This window comes from Podarcis cretensis (genome assembly GCF_951804945.1).
Source record: "Podarcis cretensis genome assembly, chromosome: 15".
Taxonomy (NCBI): domain Eukaryota; kingdom Metazoa; phylum Chordata; class Lepidosauria; order Squamata; family Lacertidae; genus Podarcis; species Podarcis cretensis.
The window spans coordinates 3,392,766-3,414,640 of record NC_137185.1 but is presented as its reverse complement, the minus strand read 5'-3'; the positions used below and the strand labels follow the sequence as shown (position 1 = coordinate 3,414,640).

Sequence of the window (21,875 nt, the reverse complement as noted above, 5' to 3'; positions counted from 1 at the left end):
GCTTACAGACTATGAAATCTGTAGGAATGGGTTCTACCTAAGGGAGAAGCAATCATAAAGCTGCTCCTTGTTTTATGGCTGTTTGCTATCGTGATTCATTGAATATAATTCTTTCAGGCTTGGCTGCTGTTCATTATTCTAGCAGTAGAAGGCTAGTAGTCAGCAGATAGTTCAAGCCCACCAGCCCCTCGGTGGTCCAGGGGCACTGCAGCAAAAGCAGGCGGCAGGCGCTGCCAAGAGGAAAACCAAGGTGCTCAAGGACATTCACGTGAGCCTTCCTTGCACATGGCGCTGGGCGTGTTTGCAAATGACTTAGTGATAAAGGCAGAAGTTGAAGGGTCCTGCTCATTCAGAGGGAATTTCAAACTCTTTCAGATGCCTTTTCCCAGAAGCTTAGTTCTCTCTCTTTTGCCTGTCATGGCTGCTATTTCCTCTGTTTCTACACACTAACAAGTATGACAACCCATCACCCTGAAACACCCACCTTGTCTCTACCTAGTCTCCTACTTGCCTAGTTTGTGTATTCCCCGTAATGCGGGTCCAGCAGAGATCCCCTACCCAACCACTATGAGCATTCACTCCCAATACACCCAGACCACTGTCCCATTAGCATCCTGGAACCCATTCCCAATCGCTACATTAATTCTGTCCCCCAAAATAGCCACCCTCCAACGAACTCACCACCGTGCTTGTTCCTAAACCTTTTCATCCCTTCCCCGAGGCCTTTTATTCTCCACGCTCCCGATTCCCTTAAGACCCTCACCACCCACCCACCAACAGCCCCCTTCGGCTGCCCCCTTCTGCCACCACCACCAGGCCTCAAACTTTCGCTGCTTCTGGTCCAGCCTATATTCAGAGACACCCCCAAAAAGCTCCCGAGCTTCTTCTGCAAACCCCTCCCCACCCTCGCTATCACCCCTAACCATTGGGCATGCTGGCTGCTGGGATGCTGGCCCAACATCATTTGGGGGGGGGCACCGTGTTGGCTACCTCTCCCCCCCCCTAACACAGAGAGAAAGCAGGAACACCCACCTACCCCTTCACCCTCAAAAGCCCCCCCCCACCGTCTCTATCACCCCTAACCACTGGGCATGCTGGCTGCTGGGATGATGGCCCAGCATCATTTGGGGGGGCACCGTATTGGCTACCTCTCCCCCCCCCAACACAGAGAGAAAGCAGGAACACCCACCTACCCTTTCACCCTCAAGAGCCCCCCCCCGAAATCCCCCTCCCCCACCTCCTCACACAATAACACAAGGTAGCCCCCCCCTTTTCGTCCTTTTGCTTAGCTCCCCCCATTCAGAAACCCGGACTCCCCTTCTCCCTCAAGAACAGGCACCCCCCACCGCCCTTGAAACAAGCTTTCTTTTAATTAAGCCCCCCCTACACTAAGCCCCCCCTCAGAAAGACACACAGGCCCTCCCCCTCCCCCCAAAAGACGCCCCGCCCCTTTGACCTCCCGGCAACCCCTCCCCCACATTTCACCTCACACCACATCCAACCCGCCCCCCCCCTCCACAAACGGGCTTCTATATTATTATTTTTTACCTTTCCTCTTGAAGAAGGACATGGTGGCGGCGGCGGCGGCGGCGGCGGCGGCGCGGGGGCCGCGAGAGGGAGGCCCGGGCGGTCCCGTCTCCCTCTCAGGGCTCCTGAGGCAGCGCCTTCCTCCTGCTCCTCCCGCAACCGCCGCCGCCTCCCGCTCCCCACACGGCGGAAAAGGAGGCAGCCGCCATGTTGTCAACAACCGCCGCTGCCGCCGCCGCGCAGGTTCTTTCTTCCGGGGGTCGAACGGTGAGTCAAGGCCTCGCGGGGCATCTCGGGAAATGTTCAGTGGCTGTTATTATTATTATTTATTTTTTAAAAAAGTCAACGGTAACCGGCCGGGCTCTTGCCCTCAAGCGGCATGGCCGCATGGGCGTCGGGGAAGGGAAAGCGGCGAATCGAAGCGGCGGAAAGCGGGTTTTGATTGGAGGGTGTGCTCGAGGGGGCCATCTTGGACGAGGGCAGGCCCCGCTGGGGGAGATCGGTAGCGCGGGGGCCATGTTGGAAGCGGGCAGGCCGTGCCGAAGAGAGAGGCCATCTTGGGAGAGGGCAAGCTGTCTCTTTTGTCCCTCGCCACTCCGCCGTCCGGCCGTTAGAGCCCGAAGGCAGCCATGTTGTGTAAGGGAACGGTCGTTGGCTAGGATGGGCCGTTCCTGGCTGGAAGTGATTCTGGTTCAGGCATATTGGTTAAGGGCAGCACCAGACCAACCACAATACCTCCTCTGCTAACGGAAAGGGATTGGATGAGAGAATCAATCAATACTGGGCATGATTATCTCTTTATGATGTATAATTATAGTATGTCATGTATATTATTTATTTATTCCTAATTTTTTACCTTGCTATTCTCCATTTAGGTCTCAGAGTGGCTTTCAATAATAAAATATAAAAAAAATAAACTAATGAATTTTTAAATAAAATTTATGCTCAGGAGGCCTTAATTCGCTGAAGCAACGCTGGTGCTATCCTCTAGTTGAGGACATGCGTGTTAATATGTCAGGCATTTTTTAAAATGATGTTTAAAAATTAATTACCCAATATTTACCCTATTTTACCACAGTTTTGCCAATTATGCAGATTCCAATTAATATCAAAATAATTCAAATTAATTCCAAATTTATACAGTTTAATCAAAGTGGTTTCCTGTGTTCCTTGATCAATGTTTTTTGTCCCGTTCTTATATTGCTGGGGTTCAGATTTTTTATTGACATCAAATTACATTTCAGTTTTTAGCAATTACCATTTGTGTTAATACCTTCTCTAACTTTCCATAAAGTCCTTGGCCTTTATCTGCTGTCCAGTTCCTGAAATTCCTCCAACTGCTGTTGTCTCTCAGTGTAGCTGGGTTGGGGCTATAACCATAAATAATTCTCAAAATATCTCATTAGCTCCTTCCCATCATGCTCATCTTGCTTGGTGTTTTTGGACAACAACATACTCCACAGTCCATTCTTTCTCACTACTCAGTCCACAAATGTGTCCAACATTAAGACCGTTTGAGATGCCAAAATAATATATGTCAAATTCTTTTGACAATATATATAGATTGGTATCATCAAAAAATTTGGACATCAAACAGGTTTCTTTAGTAATATTTATCATTTCTGACTACAATATAAACAACAAATTTGTACCAATGTACTTTTTCTCACCACAAACGATATGTACTAAGTTTATTGTAACCCTTTCAACAATTAGGTTGATATAGAGGAGTAGCTGGTTACAATATTACCAATTGAATGAAACATTTAAACATGATTAAAAAGTGCGGCTTTGATGAACAAAGTTCCCAATTTGAAAGGGAACTAATAGAAAACAGAGGAAAATTGATTTTAAGGATGAATATTGTTAGAATGGGACACCAAGGATGAAAAGATTAAATCTGCTATGATCTCGGGATGTGGGGCACAATATAGACTTAGAATCATGGGGGAAACTGTGGAAATTTGGGTTGAATTTCACAACGTGTTATACTTTGAGGGGAAACTTCATTAAAATGATATATAAAACTGTACCTAACACCAAGTAAATTGGCAAAGATGTTTAAATCAGCTTCAAATATCTGTTGGAAATGTAAAGAAGTAGAAGGTTCATTTTACCACATGTGGTGGACATGTAAAGTGGCTAAGGACTTTTGGGAGATGATTTATAATGAGACAAAAAAGATATTTAAGGTAACTTTCCTCAAAAGACCAGAAGTCTTTTTATTAGGGATAGCTGGAAGAGATGTCCCCCCAAAACAGGTAAATCTGTTGCTTTATGCAACATTGGCAGCATGAATATTATATGCACAAAAAAGTTACCCATTAAAGAAAAATGGCACCTGAAATTGTAAAATATGTAGAATTGGAAAGTCTGATTTGCAAAATTAGAGATCAAAAAGAGACTGACTTTAAGGAGGACCGGAAAATGTTTGTAGATTATTTAAAAACTCAAAGTAAACATGTTTAAATGCAAGTAAGATTTGAGTAAGAACAACAGTGGAAAGTATGGTAGAGTTTTTTGTGTGAGGAAGTTAAGGTATAGAATAATAATAATAATAATATGCAGCAAGAATTGGAATTTTGGGAAAACCATGGAGGGGAAGTCCTAGGACTAGGTTGACTGATTAAATTTGAAATGTTGTTGAATTATCGTTTAGTTTTCAAATTTCCATAAATAAAATTTTAGAAAAGACATTTGTAAAGGAGTGCGATGCCATCTGTGTAGTAATTTCAAGGAGTTTGCCCCAAGAAAACTGGAAACAGATTTTAAGGGTCACGATTCCCAAATTTTATTCCAGTCCTTGAGAAGAATTTGTGTGCCAGTTTCTAGTTCCAATACCTTTCTAAAGGCTTCCCTAAATCTGTAAGTCACATTAAGGCAAACCAATCCATTGTGTTTAATTCATTTTCAAATGGTGTTAAGGATCTCAGAGCTTGTGCTTTTACCATTTATAATTAAACTATGAATTCGGTAAAAATAAGTTGCTATTTGTTAACACCCCACTTCGATGAAAGAGGTTTTCTCTAAACAGGATGAAAGCTTGGTGGTTGTTTCAATCTATGAAATGTAGAGGATATCCTCTTTGAAGGAAGTTCACTGATGATCCTTCTTTGGTATGTATATTTATTGTTGCAAATGCATTTGATCCTGAGAGCCAAGCTGTAGACAACATGTATCCATTTTGGATGGCAGGATTTCCTGTACAGCTAGGTGTGGGCATCAGTGGGCTTGCTGAGGAGGACATTGAGGAAAGGAATGAGTGACCTATCAGTGGTGCTGGTACTGTAAATGAAAGCTTGATAGCTGGATGAACAGAATGGACGTACCGTAATTGATCTTTTTTGCCATTTGCCCAGACCATCAATGTATCGCCGTCATTTAAGTGGTTTGTGAGTGGACATTGTTAGTAAACTTGATAGTTGGATGAATGAAGTGGGTGTAAATTGATAGAGTGGATGTAATAGATAGGTTATCTTTGCCATTTGTCCAGACCACAAAGATATCATCAGTGCATCGCCACCACATAAGCTGTTTTGTGAATGGGCTACCTGAGGATATTGTTCCAAGTTTTCACATGATTAAGATGGAGGCATAGCTCTGTGGTTCTCACATTCATTGAATCCCCACAACAACCCTGTGATGTAGGTTAGGCTGAGAGGCAATCACTGGTCCAGGGTCACCCCGTGAGCTTCAGAGATGAGTGAGGATTTGCACCCTGGTCTCCCAGGTCCTAGTCAAACACTCTAACCACTACACTATAGTTTGATCAACTGATTATATGGATCTTAAAATACCTCAGCCTTATTTTTCAGTCAACAGGGTCATGGGGAGCACATAAGAAATACGCAAAGCGTCTCAAAGTGCCAAAATTCCAAAACACTTTTTCCATATGAAAGGTGACAATCACATACCATCAGCACTTGAAGTGTTTAAAGCTAAATCCCTAGCACAGTTATTATATGGGGCTCAGATCTGGACAGGCACTCACCTTGGATCAATCTAAGTTCCTAAGGCAATCCCCCCTCCATGTTCCAAATGCTTCATTACGCTTGGAGGATAATATCCCCTTTGTTGAATTACAGACTTGGTGTAGGACATTTAATTATTGGCTTCGCCTAAATTTAAACCCCACTGGTCTACTACCCTTAGTATTGCAAGATTGTCACGAGAGTGCTTGGACTAAAATTGTTAACCAAAAGCTTTACTTTTCTGGTTTATCACCGCAACAGTTATTAACATTGGGCTTCAGTAAAGCAAATAATTTAATTAGACGCACCTATATGATATCGAGCAACAGAATCATTTGGCCAGGATAATAAAATTTTGTCCATGGTATGATTCTTTTCCACCTAGCCATTTTGACACACTGGCACCCTATTTGCAAAATTCAACAATTCCAAAATACAGATGCACTTTCACTTATGCAAGATTAAATACACTGCCTTCAGATGTACTTGAGGGTTGATTTCAAAAAATCCCACTGGAAAAACGGTTAGGTCCATGTGGAGATAGCAGTATTGAGTCAGTAGCTCCTCTGCTTCTAGCTTGCACTCTTTATAAAGATTTGAGGAGTGAGGTTATTATACCTCTACTACTATCTGTTAAGTTGTGGGTGAACATATCAGACGACACAGTGATTCTTCAAACAGCTCTTCTTTATTCAGAGGCCAGAACAGAACTGAACTGAAGGGCTCCGTCAGCCTGCTTATATAGAGCTCCAGTACCTTGTTACTGTAACAACTTTCTAAAACTATCCAATCACTGAACGTCACTTTCGATTCTTCATTTGCATAACTATCTACAGTATCCATCCAATCACTGAACGTCACTTTTGATCCTTCATTTGCATAACTATCTACAGTATCCCCCTGCTGGCCCAGGGTGAGAACTTCAGTACATAACACTATCCATACCCGGTCGCTCAACCATTGCTACTGTGTCCGTTCTTCTAGCAGATCAAGATAATCAGGTGACAGCAAAAACTGGAGAAAAAAATTAGCAGGGGAAATTAGAATAATATCTTTTATTTGATTATTGATGTAAACCCCCAGAATGTATTTTGTATCGTTAAGGTTTTACCTCTGTCGTCAGTTCATTTTATTTTATGTTATTGCTATGGCTAGTGGCTGATGCAAATAAAGATTCTGCTGCAGCTGCTGATTTTGTGCACTCTTGGCTCAGTGCCATATCCAGGGGAACCATCCACCCTGCCCTAAATCCAGCGCTGACCTTGGTCAGGGCTGTAGCTCAGTGGTAAAGCATCTTGCTTTGCATGCAGAAGGTCCCAGGTTCAATCCCCAGCATCTCTGAGTAGGGCTGGGAATATTCCCCCATCTGAAATCCTGGAGAGCTGCTGACAGTCAGTGTAGTCGGTACTGAGCAAGATAGACCAAAGATCTGACTTGGCATAAGGCAGCTTCCTGTGTTCTTCTTTAAATCAGCCTTTCATTTAGAACCACGAGGACCTTGTTTTATTTTAAGGGACTAGCTGTGGCTTAATGGTAAGAGCTTCTGCTTTGCATGCATAAGGTCTCAAGTTCAGTCCCCAATGGAATCTCCTTGTAGGGATGGGCCCCTTGTCTGAAACTCTGGAGAGCTTGTATTGTTTTGTTTAACTCTTTTTTTTCTTTTGTAGTCTTTAAAATGTTAATAAATATTTTAAAAAAATAAATAATAAACCCTGGAGAGCTAAGTAGCTTCAATCTTTTCAGACCCACGACCTATATTCAACCTGAGCAGTCTCACATATTCCAACATCCCATGCTATTTTATTGGAAAACACCAGGGGGCGCTTGTCCACCTTTTTGCAAACTTAATTGCCTATAAAACTTTTCTCTTGCAACCCAAAAGGAGAGTTCAGCCGCTCAGCTCAGTGGTATCTTTACCAAAGAAAGGAATCCTCCTTATAAATACCGTAATGCCAGGTCTGAGTGCAACGTTATTTTCCTCTGCCTCTACCCACCGTTTCCAGATCTGTTCCTGATGCACTTTTAACAGCAGTCTAAACCAATAGCTGAGTCAGCCATCCATCTAGCTCACTTTTATCCACACTGACAGTGACTCTCTGAAATGCCCCCTCAACCTAGACTGGTTCATTTGGGCCAAACGGGACACTGCCCCACCAACCTTGGTTCGCCCTCAGCCAGCCCCTCGTCTGCCTGCCTGCCTTCTTATAGCCAGCCCAGAGCCAGGGCTCTGCCTTTCAGCTTCCTCCTCCTCAGTCTCAGTACAACTCAGCTGGGAGGAGGATGGGGACAAACCTAGAGTTAGTTGGCTCTGCCTGCCATTGCCCCTGGCTCCCCCTACTGTTCGCCTCCCTGTCTTTTGCCTAATCAGTCCCAGTAGCAATCAGGCTGGGCTGGATGAATCCCAAGCCGGAATTAAGATTGCGGAAAGAAATATCAACAACCTCAGATATGCAGATGACGCAACCTTGATGGCAGAAAGTGAGGAGGAATTAAAGAACCTTTTAATGAGGGTGAAAGAGGAGAGCGCAAAATATGGTCTGAAGCTCAACATCAAAAAAACGAAGATCATGGCCACTGGGCCCATCACCTCCTGGCAAATAGAAGGGGAAGAAATGGAGGCAGTGAGAGGTTTTACTTTCTTGGGCTCCATGATCACTGCAGATGGTTTCAGCAGTCACGAAATTAAAAGACGCCTGCTTCTTGGGATAAAAGTGATGGCAAACCTAGACAGCATCTTAAAAAGCAGAGACATCACCTTGCCAACAAAGGTCCATATACCTGTAGTCAAAGCTATGGTTTTCCCAGTAGTGATGTATGGAAGTGAGAGCTGGACCATAAAGAAGGCTGATCGCCGAAGAATTGATGCTTTTGAATTATGGTGCTGGAGGAGACTCTTGAGAGTCCCATGGACTGCAAGAAGATCCAACCTCTCCATTCTTAAGGAAATCAGCCCTGGGTGCTCACTGGAAGGACAGATCCTGAAGCTGAGGCTCCAGTACTTTGGCCACCTCATGAGAAGAGAAGACTCCCTGGAAAAGACCCTGATGTTGGGAAAGATGGAGGGCACAAGGAGAAGGGGACGGCAGAGGACGAGATGGTTGGACAGTGTTCTCGAAGCTACCAGCATGAGTTTGGCCAAACTGCGGGAGGCAGTGGAAGACAGGAGTGCCTGGTGTGCTCTGGTCCATGGGGTCACGAAGAGTCGGACACGACTAAATGACTAAACAACAACAAACAACCAGTCGCGGCTCACGACTGCCCCATTTTTATTTTTAAAGTTCCATTGGCACCCCCATTTCAAATAAAAAAATACCAAGGGGATGCTATGGCACTTCCTCACATGGAAATGTGTGCCTCAAAGGACCCACTAGAGAGTCAGTCTGGTGTAACAGTGGTTAAAAGTGCTGGACCTAGGACCTGGGACACCAGGTTTCGAATCCCCACTGAACTTCATGACTGATCTTAGGCCAGTCACTGTCTGTCTCAGCCTAACCTAGCCTAACAGGGTTGTCGTGAGGATAAAATGGGGGAGGGAAAAACCATGTCTGCCCACTTGAGTCTCCTTGGAGGGAAAAGTGGGATAGAAATGTAATAATGAAGTAAACTTTGGGTGAGTGGGTGAAAAATGAAGCGTGTCTTGGTTTTTCAATAGGGGAGGGAGAGAAAGGGGACAGCATTTGGGGCTTTTTAGTTTAGAAAAAGGGGGCATGGCAGAGGTGCATAAGAATCTATTGGTGGAGTGGAGAACTTATATGTTGGGAGATTCCAAACAAGAGGAAGGACACCACGCATGGTTAAAACTATGAAACTCCCTCCAAGAAGTTGTGATGCAAACGGCCACCAACTTGGATGGCTTTAAAAGTTGTTGGGACAATGGAGTGCTCCTCCAGGGGTGAAGTTGTAGCGCAGCACGGAAGTGACTTTCCACGGTGTGCAACGCCTGGGCAGTGTGTATGGAGGTACTGGGCTGCCCAGAGGACAAGACCCCCTTCTCAGCCTCGCTGGAACTCATGTGGGACTCAGGAGATGGCTCTCAGTGGCTATAAATGTTTCTGAACATTGGAATCTCAAGTGGGGAGCGAGGGCGCTGCGCTCAGGTCCTGCTCGCGCGCTCCCCATTGGGGATCCCGGTTGCTCACTGCACTAGATGGGTCCCCTTTGGCCTGACCTCTCCTGATCTTGATTCACGTCGTCATCACCGCCGCTTCGGATTCGGGGTGCCGCTTCGAGCAAAGGGGAAGCCTCCGCCGGGTGGGGCGCGAGCCAGCCACCCCCCGCGCTCCTCCCCACCGCTTGCCGGCAACGCTTCCACGTGACGGCGAGGCTGGATCCAGGGAGCCGCCCACCGGGAGCCGAGCGAAAGAAAACACTCGGCGGCGGGCGGCGAGAGAGGCAGTGAGCGCACCTGCTGGCTGCGCACGGAGGCGCACCGCTCGCCAAACCTCTCCAAGGGCGCGCCTGACCTCTCCAAAGCGCGCAGGGAAGAAGGCGGAGAGGTCGCCTCTCGCTCGCCACGTGCGCCGCTGCCCCTCGTCCCATGGCCCTTCCCGGCCCGAGGTGAGCCAGCCAGAGAGGGCCCTCCATGCCGGCGCGCCAGAAGCAGGAGGCGAAGAAGAAGAAGAAGAAGAAGAAAGGCGCCGGCGCCCGCCGCGTGGATGCGGCGGCGCTGCTGCTGCGGGAGCGCACGGCAGCCGGAGCAACCACGGGCTCCCTGGGCCAGCCGCCTCCCGCCGCCGCCGCCGCCCTGCCGAGGATGTTCAGCTGCGTGGGCTGCTTCTGGGTCCTCTTGTCCTCCTGCCTCGTGGCCGTCTGCAGCTTCAGCTTCCTCTCGCCGGCTTGGATCGTGAAGGAGCGCGGTGGCGGCGGCGGCGGGCGGCGTTTGGTGGTGGCCACGGCCGCCGCCCTGGAAGGCAGCGAAGGCGGCGCCGGCGGCGGAGAGGTCAGCTTCGGGCTGCTGTGGCACTGCTCCGAGTCCCTGCGCCACATGTACGACTGCTACACCTTCGGCGGCCTGGGGAGGTTCAGCGAGATCCCCTCCGGCTCCTGGCAGGTGAGCGAGGGGGGAGTCGAAGAGGCGGGTTGAGCCTATCTAGCTTTGTGTTGTTCACACTGGCCGGCAGCGACGGCGGCGGGGGGGGGGAGGCGGTTCGGATAACGGGACCTACCCAGCCCACCAGGAGATGCCAGGGATTGAACCTGGGACCTCTTGCAGGCAAAGCTGGCGCTCTATACCACTGGGCTACAGCCCTTCTTTAAAAATCAAGAAAGGTTCTAGTCCTCATGCTTCTGAATAACAGGCTGGTTGAATGGGAACATAGGAAGCTGCCTGGCAACAGCTCTCTCTCTTTTTAATAAGGGGATATTCCCAGCCCTCCCTGGAGGTGCCATTGGGGATTGAACCTGGGACCATTCTGCATGCAAAGTGGATGCTCTGCCAAGGAGCCTCTGCTTGGAGCTGCCTTATATCAATTGTTCCAGACTATTAGTCTTTCTAGCTCAGTATTGCTGGTGGCAGCTCTCCAAGGTTTTGGCAACGGGAGGCATTCCCAGGCCACTAGAGAATGGTGGGCATTGAATCTAGGAGTAAAAGGAACATATGAGGAGCTGCCTTATGCACGCTGGATGGCCCTCTGTCAAGAATGCTTTAGCTGAGATTTCTTCATTGCAGGGGGTTGGGCTGGATGGCCCTTGGGGTCCCTTCCAAGGCTACAGTTTTATGATTCTATACCGAGTCAGACCATTGGTCCTTCTAGCTCAGTGTTATCTACCCTGACTGGCAGCAGTGGCTGCCCAGGGTTTCCCACGGGGAGACATTCCCAGCCACACCTAGAAATGCTAGGGACTAAACCTTCTGCATGCAAAGCAGGTGTTCTGCCATAGAGGTGTGTGATCCTTCCGCTGAAAATAAGCATAAAATTCTAGTCCTCATGGTTCTGAAGAAGGAGCTGGAGCCGGAAGCTGCCGTTTGCTGAGTCTGACCGTTGGTCCGTCAGTACCGCCTACACTGACGGGCAGCGGCCCTCCACGGCTTCAGGCGGATAGTTTCCCCTCCGCCCTCCCTGGAGGTGCCATTGGGGATTGAACCTGGGACCTTCTGCATGCAAAGCAGATGCTCTGAAATTGCGCGGTGGCCTTTCTCCTAGCCCCTGTGGAATTGCATCGTAAAATCGCACCTAAATCTGCAGCGGCGACTTCCAAGGAAGGTGGTTTCGTGTCAAGGATGCCAGCTGGATCGGCTTGCCTCTGAGGTTTTTAATTGTAATTTGTGTCCTGGGTGTGTGTGCGCGTGCCTTGTTTCGATGATGCCAAAAACGAAAGCCTAGCAGAAAGCAAGCCGGAGATGTTTGCTGGGCTGTCCGGGTGTCAGCAGGCAGACAGCACGTGCTTTGCAGTTAGAAATCTGTTGGGAGCTTCAGGGGAGGAAAAAAGAAAGCGCTTCTTGACATAGTGCATAGTTTGTACTAGGGCATTTGTTCCCACAAGAGGGAGCAATGGCCACCCAGGTGAATGAATTTTAAGAGTGGGCTCACAGAGGCTGTCATGGTGGTTGTGCTCTCCCTTCCACTGTTGAAGGCAGGATGGTGGGGATCACAAGAGGAGAGAATGTTGCTGTTGGCACTCAGGTTCTTCATGCGGGCTTATCTTTCGGGCATCTGGTTGGCCGCTGTGAGATGCGGTGTCCTGGACTAGGTGCACCCAGTGTTAGAAATTAGCCAGGAGCCAGGCGCGTTTTGCTACTGGCGTGGGTCCAGTTGCAACCACGAGGGGATTTCTGGATGGCAGTTGGGTAACCACAGTTTAAAAACCACTGCCTCAGTTCATGTAAAGGTAAAGGGACCCCTGACCATTAGGTCCAGTTGTGGCCGACTCTGGGGTTGCGGCGTTCATCTCGCTTTACTGGCCAAGGGAGCCGGCGTACAGCTTCCGGGTCATGTAGCCAGCATGACTAAGCCATTACTTGTAAACCAGAGCAGCGCACGGAAACACCATTTACCTTCCCGCCAGAGCGGTACCTATTTATCTACTTGCACTTTGACGTGCTTTCGAACTGCTAGGTTGGCAGGAGCAGGGACCGAGTAACGGGAGCTCACCCCGTCACGGGGATTTGAACCGCCGACCTTCTGATCGGCAAGTCCTAGGCTCTCTGGTTTAATCCACAGCGCCCCTCAGTTCATAGTTATTACCATTTCCACGGTGTCTTTTTCCACATCCTTCTTGCATTCTGGGGCAAGTGAATTGTAAGAGCAAGCTACAGCCAAGCAGTGCAGTTGAGATCAGAGAATCGTATTCTTGGAAGGGACCCCAAGGGTCATCTAGTCCAACCCCCTGGCGATGGGGGTGACTGTAACCTAGGTTCAAGGTGCCATTTGGCGAATAGCTTACATATCTGAGTTTCTTACGTTGGACCCACCCCCATGGGCCTGTTCCAGCAGCTGGGCTTCCAGTGTTCTTAGAAGCTTCCAGGTTTGATCTCCAGCGTCTACTATTATAAAAATATTGGGTAACAGGGTTGGGAAAAGACCTGTCTTTGCCTGAAACTTGCTTCCAGGGAGTCTGGCCACTGGATGGGGCTGATGGGGGAGATGTAGTCCAAAACATAGAGAGAGGGGGGCACCAGTTTGGGACTGGCCAGCCCAGACAATACTCAGGAGAACAGCAGATTTACAAGTATCGTAGCTTGTGCAGGAGGCTTAGAGCTGGTGTTTAGAACAATTTCCCACTTAAAGCATTGTTGTTAGGGTGGCTCTTTAGAGAAGAAAAGTCAGTCGCAATTAACAAAGAAAAGTAAGGCTGGGGAAGAATTCCTCCCCAGAATAAGGGCAATGAGGAGTTGCTATGCTTGGTAGGTGATGGCACTGAATGTTGAATATGAGTTTGAAACATAAACTGTGTTTTTTATGTAAGAATTCAGTGGAGTATCCTGCTGAAGGGCATGGCTGACTGGCTGGCAGGTACCCTGAACTGGAATGCTCCTCTTGACAGGGATGAAGATTACATTGCAGTAGTTTATTGTGGGGCATGCATTTATGCAATGGAATGGAGTACACGGCTGGTTGGTTGGTTGGTTGGCTGGCTGGCTGGCAGGCAGGTCCCCTGAACAGGAACAGGGGCATAGATAACATTGCTATATTTTGTTGCTGGTTCCACTTGCCACTGTATACATTTAAATGATTTATAAGGGATTAAAACAACATTTAAACTTTTATTAATCATGCATCAGGGCTTGGTCCTCCCCTCTCCCCCCGGGAAATCAGTGATGGTGTGGAATCAGCACAAATTCTTGTGTAGCGCATTAATAGGCTAAGAAATGTGTTATTATGGGGTCTGTTAGCCACAGCAGCCTGACACTCTTACCCCTGTGGAAACTGCCATGGTTGTTGTGGAGTGGAAATGCCAATCAGCAGCTAATTATCACCGCTATGGAACCGGGCTCTTCCACTTGGCTTGTTTTGCAGTATTTACAACCCACCTTTCATTGACGCGTCTAAGAGTTGGTTTGAATACTTGTTGAGAGTTTGATACCTATCTATCTATCTACAGTACATCTATCTATCTATCTATCTATCTATCTATCTATCTATCTATCTATCATCTATCTATCTATCTATCTATCTATCATCTATCTATCATCTATCTATCATCTATCTATATTTATCATCTATCTATCTATTTATCTGAGTTGGCTTCATTCTGGAGAGTCTGCATTTCTGGCTTGAACTTCTGCCAATTTCATTCCTGAGTTTTGTGCTAAAGGGGGGTTGCCACCTTTCCTGGTCTGACCCTGCCCCTCTTGGCAAGTTGCTTTGCTACCTCTCTTCCAACAGCACAAATAGCTTTTTTTCTTTTTACTGTGCTCCTAGCATGGGGAAATCAAGTTGAAAACAACAACCGTCCTCCTTGGCCCTAGCTGTGAACTTGAGCCTTGTTGCTCCCCCCCTGCAAATAGGATCAGAACCTGGGGGCTTCTGCATGCAAGCAGATGCCCTGTTCTCCCCCTAAAAATAAAGCAACATTCCAGTCTTCATGGTTCTGATTTAAATACAGTGGTACCTCGCAAGACGAATACCTCGTAAGACAAAAAACTCGCAAGACGAAAGAGTTTTTCGTTTTTTGAGTTGCTTCGCAAGATGGATTTCCCTATGGGCTTGCTTCGCAAGATGGAAACGTCTTGCAAGTTTGTTTCCTTTTTCTTGAAACCGTGCATTCAGGGGGTGCAGTTGCGACTTGACTTCGAGGAGCAACTCATAGCACGCGGTGTGGTAGCCTTTTTTGAGGTTTTTGAAGACTTTGGTGATTTTTGAAGCTTTTCCAAAATCCGTGCTTCGCAAGACGAAAAAAATCCCAAGACGAAAAAACTCGCAGAACGAATTAATTTCGTCTTGCGAGGTACCATTGTAGGAATATAGGAAGCTGCCTTATATTGAGTCAGGTCACCGGCCCATCTAGCTCAATATTGTCTGCACTCACCGGCAGTTGATCTCCAGCATTTCAGGCAGTGGGACGTATCCAGCCCTACCTGGAATTGCCACTGGGGATTGATCCTGGGACTATCTGCATGCAAGGCCAGATGCCCTGCCGCTGAGCTACACTCCCCTCTATTTAAATCAGGAGTAGGGGAACCCTTTTCAGATCGAGGGCCACATTCTGTCGTGAGCAACCTCTTGGGGGCCGCATGGCAGGGCCAAAGGCAGAAGTGGGCAGAGCAACAAATGTGCTTCGTAGAAAACGTCAGGGGTTTGATACGTGAGCACCCCACCGACACAATTTTACACCTTCTTCCGTGTAAGCGCAGAAGCACAGTCGCAGGCAGGTCAAAGCACTCAAGGGGAGCTTATCCAGGTGATCTGGGTTGTGGACCTGGAAGGGGCATGTGAAAATCCCCCAGGGCCAGATAGGGAAGCCTGGAGGGGCCACATTTGGCACCCTGAGCCAGAGGTTTCCCTACTCATCATCATCATTGTCATCATCATTTTGTTTGTATGCCGCCTTTCCATAGTTGAAACCATGCTCAAGGCGGCTTACAACGTGACGAGGTTTACACAATTACAAACGTAACAAAAGTCATGAACAATAAATAAAACACATCAAAAAGTACACAACCAAATGGAAACAATTTCCACATAAATAATAAGATCCCAAACCAAAGATACAACAATAACATCAATAGCAGCAACAACTTCTCCCAACCCCCTGTAAACAAGTTAAGGGTTTGAAAAAGAATCACACAGTGCTAAACAGGCTTGAACGTTAAAGGCATTTGGAGCCTCAAACCTGCACAAAGTTTAGGTAAAGGGACCCCTGACCATTAGGTCCAGTTGCGGACGACTCTAGGGTTGCGGCGCTCATTTTGCTTTACTGGCCGAGGGAGCCGGTGTACAGCTTCCGGGTCATGTGGCCAGCATGACTAAGCCGCTTCTGGCAAACCAGAGCAGCGCACGGAAATGCCATTTACCTTCCCGCCGGAGTGGTACCTATTTATCTACTTGCACTTTGATGTGCTTCTGAACTGCTAGGTTGGCAGGAGCAGGGACCGAGCAACGGGAGCTCACCAAGTCGTGGGGATTCAAACCGCCGACCTTCTGATCGGCAAGTCCTAGGCTCTGTGGTTTAACCTACAGCGCCACCCGCGTCCCTGCACAGAAGTTTAGTTAGGTGCTAATAGTAGTTAGGCTACTATTCCTAGCTTGGTGGCGAAGAAACAGGAACGTTTTTGGCCTTCTAAATTACTGTGTTTGAACAGATTTAGAAGGGACGCTGAGCATGTATAAATACACACTGTGTATTTATGATGTGGCTTTCAGGGTGTTCTGAATAAGCTTTCTGGTTAGCCGTGTGCAGAGTGCGGCCGTAGATGTTTGGAGTATGCTGGCAGGGAGCCTAAGCAGAGCCCCACTGGATCAGACCAAAGGATGCTCCAGCGTCCTCGTCTCACGATGCTTAAGCAGATGACCCAGTGAGAAGCCCGCGAGCAGGAGCTGAGAGCAGGAGCCATGCTCTCCCCATGTGTGATTCCCAGCAAATGCTTCCCAGATGCATACTGCCTCATTGATAACCTTCTCCTCCATGCATTGTGTATCGCCCTTGCCAAGCCACCCAGGTTGAACTATGTGCCATATTATCTTTAGGGCAGACTTTTTTCATGCAGCGCATAGTTAATTTATGGAACTCTCTCCCACAGGAGGCAGCAATGGCCCCCAACTTAGATGGCTTTGAAAAAGGATTGGGCAAGGCTGTTGATGGCTCCCAGCTACGATCAGAGATAGCAATGTTTCTCCATCCCTGGGATACAGCGGTTGTCACCCTTGGGCCAATCACAGCCCTGCCTTGCTGTGGCTATTCATTCTTCTAGCATGTCGCAGGCGTTCTGCTGGCATTTTATCAGCGCAGTTGGCATTCTGTTGAATTTCCAGCAGATCCTAATTTCCCTGCCCCTGCCCTTGAAAAAAGCTGGTCTCAGCTGCAATAGAGGGTGGTGACCTTTACAAATCTCGAAGATTTTCCGAGGTTGGCTTCAGACGTTGTTGGAAAACCTGCCTCCCCCCCCCCATTGCTGGGTGTAGGGGTGCTGAAGTAGCACCCCGCAAATCCTCTTACCCAAGCAGTGGCTGGGAGGGTGGGTGTGTGTGTGTGTGTACACAGCTTGTGCCTTTTGTCTGAGGGAGCCGCTCTCACCAAAGGATCATTAATGCACGCTGTGTGTTTTGTCGGAAGGGGAATTATGCTAATCGCCTTACAAATGATGCTTTGAGTTGTGCCTGGAGGTTAATTAAGGGGCCTTTCCCCTCTGAAAGAGGGGCACTGTGTCTGTTTAAAAATGCAAACACTGTTTTAGATCGAAGGAGCAGTCTCCCTGGACTTCGTGTTTTGCAGCTTGAGAGCGATGTGTCTAGCTTCATTATATATATATATATATAGAGAGAGAGAGATATATATATATATATATATATACACACACACACACACATCCCCACTTCCAATATCCCAGGCCCGGAATGGGGAAGTCTGTGGTCCTCCATAGGTTGCCTCCATCTCCCATCAGCCCTTGCAGGTTTGAGGGCACACTGAGGGTCACAGTTTGCACCTCCTTGTCCCTCTTGGTCCTCACATGCTGCTTTTCTAGGTGCAAGGATCCCTCCCCCCCCCGCCCTGTATTCTCCTTAATGGGGCTAAACTACAACTTCCTCATCTGTACCCTAAATGATGCATCTGCAGGGCGGGGAGCCTATATTGCCTAATGCTCTGGCTTATGTACTTCAGATCTTGGGTCCTTAGGTGTCTTGAAGCCTCAGGGCCTATAACTAACCCCAGCCCTAGCAACCGGTTATCACAGTGAGACCAGCAGAAGCAATCATCCCTCCCATTAACATCATTCAGCTGTGTGTGCTGTTCCTTTTGCAACCAAACCACTTGCCGTCCATGCACAAGAGTATGGCAGGCTTGTGGGAACTTCTTGCAGAAGTAGAAAAAAAAGCTTTTTTTCCATGGGGAAAACCTAAAACTGAAAAGCATCCAGTGAGCAGGCTTAAGAATTTTGTTTAACTTTTTTGGAGTGTGTGTGTGTGTGTGTGTGTGTGTGTGTGTGTTAGGAAATTGAATGGAGTGGTCTTGGCAGAGGGCCTGGCTGGCACCCTGGCAAGGAACGCAGCCCACTGCAACATTTTGTTGTAGGTCATGCCTGTTGGTTCAGGCTCAGGTTAGCTTAGGCAACAGATCTTTTTCCTGGCTATCTGTTTATTCAAGGGAAGGAACCTTTTCCAGCCCAGAGGGTGGCCCTGAGAGAGAAACTGGGGGAGGGGGGCTTTGGGTAGTGCCTCTCCTTGCTGGGAAATGCTCTCCCTATTTGGCACGGGGGAGTAATTCAATTCAGTTTGAATCTAACTAATTTGCACTTTCTGAAACAATATGCAAAGCACACCCACCCTTCGAAATCTCCTCCAAATTCTGCAAATGGGTGGGTATTCCAAATCCTACGTGGAGATGCCTGGGATTGAACCCTCAACCTTCTGTGTGTCAAACAGATTCTCTGTTGCTGAGCTGCAGCCCCTCCACCCACCCCCCAAAATTAATGTGCTACGGATTAATTAATATGAATGAATCACACATTGTGAATTGGGGAGACTTGGATGAAGCTAACCATGTGTCTCTTTGGGTTTTCCCCCTGGGAGCGTGCAGCGTCTGCTAAGATACTGATCCGGCAGGAAGGACGGGGGGGGGGGTGCAAGAACCTGGGGGGCTCCTCTAATGAGGAATCCATTCTTGATGTTGATTGGGTGGCAGGGAAGGACCCCTTTGCTCCTCTGGAGCAGTAATGAAGGCAGGTTAGGAACAAGAGAAAGTGGAGGTCTGATCTGGCAAACGACGACGGCACCCGAGGTGGCCGCCTAATTAAAATTTCATTAAGCTTCTTTGCCTGCCTTGGTGGGGGTCTCTGGCTGCACAACTGATGCCTTCGCTTGCCTCTTTCCTTTCTCTTTCCCTCCCTGTCTGTCATCTCCTCCCCCTCCCAGATAAAAAAAAAAGCAGCATTGTGAGGGGACTGTGCACAATCATCCCCTCTCCCTTCTCCCCACAAACATCAGCAATAGGCCGGGTTTATTACAGGAACTTCCTTAAACCAAGGCAGAGTTATTTGCACATCTACCCACTGTTGGCAACTCTGACTGGCAGGGTTCCCCACCTCATGCCCCGTTGCCTGCTACACTGTGGGGTACCTGTAACCACTCTAACCACTATGCAATACTGCCTGTTGGTGCTATGACTTTACCCTTACTCAGCCTCTTCCATCACCTCCGATTGCAGGATTGCTTTGGTTTTCATTCGCTATGGAAAATAAAGGCAATTGTCGTCTGCAGCCTTTGCGCACGAACCGACGCTGTCAGCTCTGGTCAACTCTCATGGCTGCAGCTTGGAGATGATCGCGTATGTGAATGGAAGGGTGCTTGGAGGTTGTGGGGCTGACTGCAAAAAGGCGCAGCCTGGAATCTATTCATAGATCAAGGGAGATGAAAACATCACATTAAGAAAGGCTTCCTTTCTGGTTTTGATTCCTCATCCCCTGCAGCGTGAGGGCGTTTCTAGGGAAACGAGTATTGCTGAGCATCTGCAGAGTCCAGTACGATTGCACTTCTCCACTGCGTTCAATGAATTGGGGAAAAACATAGTATCGCTGACCATGTGCAGAGTTCAGTGCAACTTCATTTTACCCGGACCTCTGATAACTCTGCTCAAAGAGTGAGGGCTTTTAAGAGAAGGGTAGGCAGGCACTTTTCAGGGACAGACCGCTGTCCCTTTGGAAAGGGGGTTGGTTTGGTTGACCTCCCAGGTGCCCCTCACAACTTACTTTTGATCCTAACTTTGTGTTTCCTCAAGTCTTTGAACTCTGGCACTTCTCCTGAACGTTTTCTTTTACTGTGCTTGCAAACCACATGTCAACTGCTGTGTTTCAGGGCTAGGTATGTGCAATCCTCCTAGATGGTGCTTGGCTGCAGCTCCCATTATTGACTCTGACCATGGAGCTATGCTGGTTGAGGCTGGTGGGAGTTGGGAGTCCAGTCCAACAACATCTGGAGTACCACAGATATTCTCCACCCCCAGTCGACTTGGCGGGTGAGCAGAGGTGATAGAATCATAGAACTGTACAGTTGGAAGGGGCTGCAAGGGTCATCTAGTCCAACCCCCAAATGATCCTGGGAATTGTAGTTTACCCCTAGAGCTGCAGATTCCATCTAGTCCGACCCTAACCCTAATCATTGTCCTTAGCAAACTACAGCTCTCAGGATTTTTCTGTGTAGATGTGGCCACATGTGGTGTGAAGAGCAATGAATCAAAGAGAACTTGAGCAAAATAAGTACCGTATTTTTCGTCCTATAGGGCACACCGGTCCATAGGATGCACCTCGTTTTTTGGGGTGGGGAATGAATAAAAAAAATTATTCCCCCCCCCAGCTGCGGCTGCCGCCCCAAGCCTTGCACACGCCTGCCCGAAGCATGGGGCACCCTCCGGAGGGCTCCCTGTGCTTCGGGCTGCAGGCTGCCGCCCCAAGCCTTGCGCGCCCGGCAGGACCTCCCGCCGGGCGCGCAAGGCTTGCAGACACTCACCGGGGCTGCAGGCTGCTGCCAGCAAGCCTTGTAAGCCCGCAGGAACTCCCGCCGGGCTTGCAAGGCTTGCGGATAGCTTCCTGAAGCCTGGAGAGCGAGTGGGGTCGGTGCGCACCGATGCCTCTCGCTCTCCAGGCTTCAGCGAAAGCCTGCATTCGCCCCATAGGACGCACACACTTTTCCCTTCATTTTTGGAGGGGAAAAAGTGCGTCCTATGGGGCGAAAAATACGGTATCTTCTCCCCACACCCCAATTGCTCTATCCCCTGACTCCAATCCTGCTTACTTCCCTGATGAGCCGGTGTTGAGCCATTTGGGCTTCTCATAGCATTCTGTGACATCAGAGCACTTCCACCTATGATTGGGGAGGGCTGGAGCTTGTAGATAACAGCCAGGTTGTTATTTTTTTTAGCCTGACTTCGTTTGAATTTTGAGAGTTCACCAATAAAATATGCAGAATCCAAGTATTTGAAATTCTCTTCTTCCCTCTTTTTACTAACAGCTTTACTTAACTTTCTAATAAAAGGATAGAATAAAGAGGTTTGGTACTTGTTTTAAAAGCGCTATTTGTAGAGAATGAATATGTCATCATTGTCCGTAATAAACATTAACTTGTGAGCTTGCCAAATGCACAAGTTGGCCCCAGTGCTTCTGTTTAGTCAGGTTGTCAGCTTCCTAAATATGTCCGTTTTAATTGTGACACCCTTCCCCCCTCCAGACACAAGAGGGTTCCCCTACCCCATAGTTTGAGGACTCGGCTTCTACTACTCCTTAACCAGGGAGGTGCTTTCTATGGTTTCATTCTCCTCTCTTGGTCACTATTGATCTCTTTCGATCCCACAAGCAGAATCTATTTTTTTGAATTATTTCCCTGCCAACAAAAGGCCATAAAATCTCCCTGTCTCCTGCTTCTCTTCCCACCCCCAATCCTACTCCTGAGGGTGATTAATTGTTTATCCCCCAAACAAATTAAGAGCCTCTTGGCGGGCCCATCAATATGCCTTTATGTGGCCTAATAAATCCTGATTAATGACAGACCCGTATAAATCTCTGTATTACCTTTTCGGTGGGTGGTACGAGGTGTGAGCTTCAGCCATCCTCTCGGTTTAAAAAACACACATGAAACTTTAAGACCCAGAGTGTCTTTGGTCAGAGATACGGTAGAACAAAATTAAGAGCATTAAATTCAGTTGCTTTCTTTGCAGTTTGCCAGCATAACTGACTCACTCAGAACCTGCTGGGCTCTTTTCTGGGATGCTTTTCAACAGATGTTGGAAGGC

The 21,875-nt window shown here is 48.1% G+C and overlaps 2 protein-coding genes and 1 long non-coding RNA gene across 3 annotated transcripts in view; 1 reads left to right on the top strand and 2 right to left on the bottom strand.

Moving 5' to 3' along the window:
- Positions 1 to 1,838, bottom strand: part of AKAP10 (A-kinase anchoring protein 10) — a 30,567-nt gene extending 28,729 nt beyond the window's left edge. Inside the window, exon 1 of the mRNA XM_079955672.1 lies at positions 1,549 to 1,838. Within this exon, the coding sequence (XP_079811798.1) occupies positions 1,549 to 1,570 (22 nt within the window). The 5' untranslated portion in view covers positions 1,571 to 1,838. The remainder of the gene's footprint in view (positions 1 to 1,548) is intronic.
- A 3,866-nt stretch (positions 1,839 to 5,704) lies between these two features.
- Positions 5,705 to 7,012, bottom strand: LOC307204598. Its single transcript, XR_013833747.1, has 2 exons — positions 6,428 to 7,012; positions 5,705 to 6,118 (listed from the first exon to the last, which is right to left on the bottom strand). It is a non-coding gene; the product is annotated as an uncharacterized lncRNA (long non-coding RNA).
- A 2,537-nt stretch (positions 7,013 to 9,549) lies between these two features.
- The window catches only part of LHFPL7 (LHFPL tetraspan subfamily member 7), a 79,266-nt gene continuing 66,940 nt past the window's right edge, over positions 9,550 to 21,875 (top strand). The window contains exon 1 of the mRNA XM_079955850.1: positions 9,550 to 10,548. Within this exon, the coding sequence (XP_079811976.1) occupies positions 10,081 to 10,548 (468 nt within the window). The 5' untranslated portion in view covers positions 9,550 to 10,080. The remainder of the gene's footprint in view (positions 10,549 to 21,875) is intronic.